Below are 1765 nucleotides of genomic sequence, written 5' to 3'. Positions count from 1 at the left end.
ATTATTCATATAAAATCAGGAAATACAGCATTTCTGTCAATTCGTAGAGGGCACCTAGGATAATGCCAGGTTAACCCTTATGATTTTAAAATTATTTGTTTATTAAGTGTGTGAAGATTAGAAGTGTCTCATGAATACATGAGACATATGTGGAGGACAAAGGACAACTTGTGGGAGTCAGTTCTCTTCTCCCAGCGCGTAAGTCCAGGGATTGAACTCAGGTTGTTAGAATTGTCAGCACGTGCCTTTACCTACTGAGCCAACTCACTGGTACTCAGACTACTTTTAAATGACTACTTGTGAAATTAACCAACTCTGTGTGGGTATTCATAGAGTGTGGATTATTTACCTCTGTTCTAGTCCTAAGGTGTTCTGGTGTCAGTCATGATTGGAAAGCAACATATGGAAGCACAGAACAATATTTCTTCCATTCCAGTCTCTGAATTCTTCCTCATATGCTTCCCTAACTACCAGACCTGGCAGCATTGGCTGTCCCTGCCCCTCAGCCTCCTCTTCCTCCTGGCCATGGGGGCCAATGTCACCCTTCTCATCACCATCAGGATGGAGGCTTCTCTGCATGAACCCATGTACTACCTGCTCAGCCTTCTCTCTCTGCTGGACATTGTGCTCTGCCTCACTGTCATACCTAAGGTCCTGGCCATCTTCTGGTTTGACAACAAATCCATAAGCTTCTCTGCCTGCTTCCTCCAGATGTTTGTCATGAACAGTTTCCTGGCGATGGAGTCCTGCACCTTTATGGTCATGGCCTATGACCGCTATGTGGCCATCTGCAAGCCTCTGCAGTACCCATCCATCATCACTGACCAGTTTGTGGCTAGGGCTGCCATCTTTGTGGCAGCCCGAAATGGGATTCTTACTATGCCTATCCCTGTACTTTCTTCCCAACTGAGATACTGTGCAAGAACAATCAAGAACTGCATCTGTACCAATCTGTCTGTGTCCAAACTCTCTTGTGATGACATCACCTTTAACAAACTCTACCAGTTTGTTGCAGGCTGGACCCTGCTGGGCTCTGACCTCATCCTCATTATTCTTTCTTATTCTTTCATCCTGAAGGCTGTGCTGCGGATCAAAGCTGAGGGAGCTATGGCCAAAGCTTTAGGCACATGTGGTTCCCACTTCATCCTTATCCTCTTCTTCAGCACAGTCTTGCTGGTGCTGGTCATCACTAACCTTGCCAGGGAGAGGATTCCTCCAGATGTCCCTATCCTACTCAACATCCTGCATCACCTCATTCCCCCAGCTCTGAACCCCATTGTTTATGGAGTAAGAACGAGGGAGATCAAGCAGGGAATATGGAACCTGCTTAGGAGGTTGTAAGAAGATGACGCCTGTCCTGGGGGAAGATACTGGTAATCAGAAATAATTGCATTGCATAAAACATTTAAATGCTGCAGAGTAAGTATGAGTTTTTTCCTTGACGTTCATCATGGTGTGTTGAGTCTTATCTCCCCCAGATCGTCATTGATACAATGTGAATGTAAAGAAAACAAGATTTCATAAATGACATTTAAACATATCTCTACAGGCAATCTGCAGCAGTCACACATGGGTAAGAAGCATGCACTGGGCATAAAGGTTTCTTAATCTGACTGATTCTTAGATTTCATTTATATTTCATGCGTGCATGCAATGTGTTTTCATTAAATCACCCCACTCCTTCCAACTCAGGCCTCCCCTCCCTGCCACCCTGCTCTCAACTTCGTGGCTTCTTTTCATAGGCCATGGAATCCAAGCAAAAAGA

General features: G+C 44.9%; 1 protein-coding gene across 1 annotated transcript; it reads left to right on the top strand.

The window, feature by feature from the left end:
• Positions 1-381: 381 nt before the first annotated feature.
• LOC101981995 (olfactory receptor 56A4) lies at positions 382-1341 on the top strand. The gene has a single exon (XM_005370195.1). The coding sequence runs from the start codon at positions 385-387 to the stop codon at positions 1339-1341; it is 957 nt and encodes a 318-aa protein (XP_005370252.1). The 5' UTR covers positions 382-384.
• The last annotated feature ends 424 nt before the right edge of the window (positions 1342-1765 follow it).

Source organism: Microtus ochrogaster, unplaced genomic scaffold, assembly GCF_000317375.1.
Source record: "Microtus ochrogaster isolate Prairie Vole_2 unplaced genomic scaffold, MicOch1.0 UNK73, whole genome shotgun sequence".
In the NCBI taxonomy this organism is placed as follows: domain Eukaryota; kingdom Metazoa; phylum Chordata; class Mammalia; order Rodentia; family Cricetidae; genus Microtus; species Microtus ochrogaster.
The sequence above is the reverse complement of the archived record's forward strand: the minus strand, read 5'-3'. Positions and strand labels throughout refer to the sequence as shown.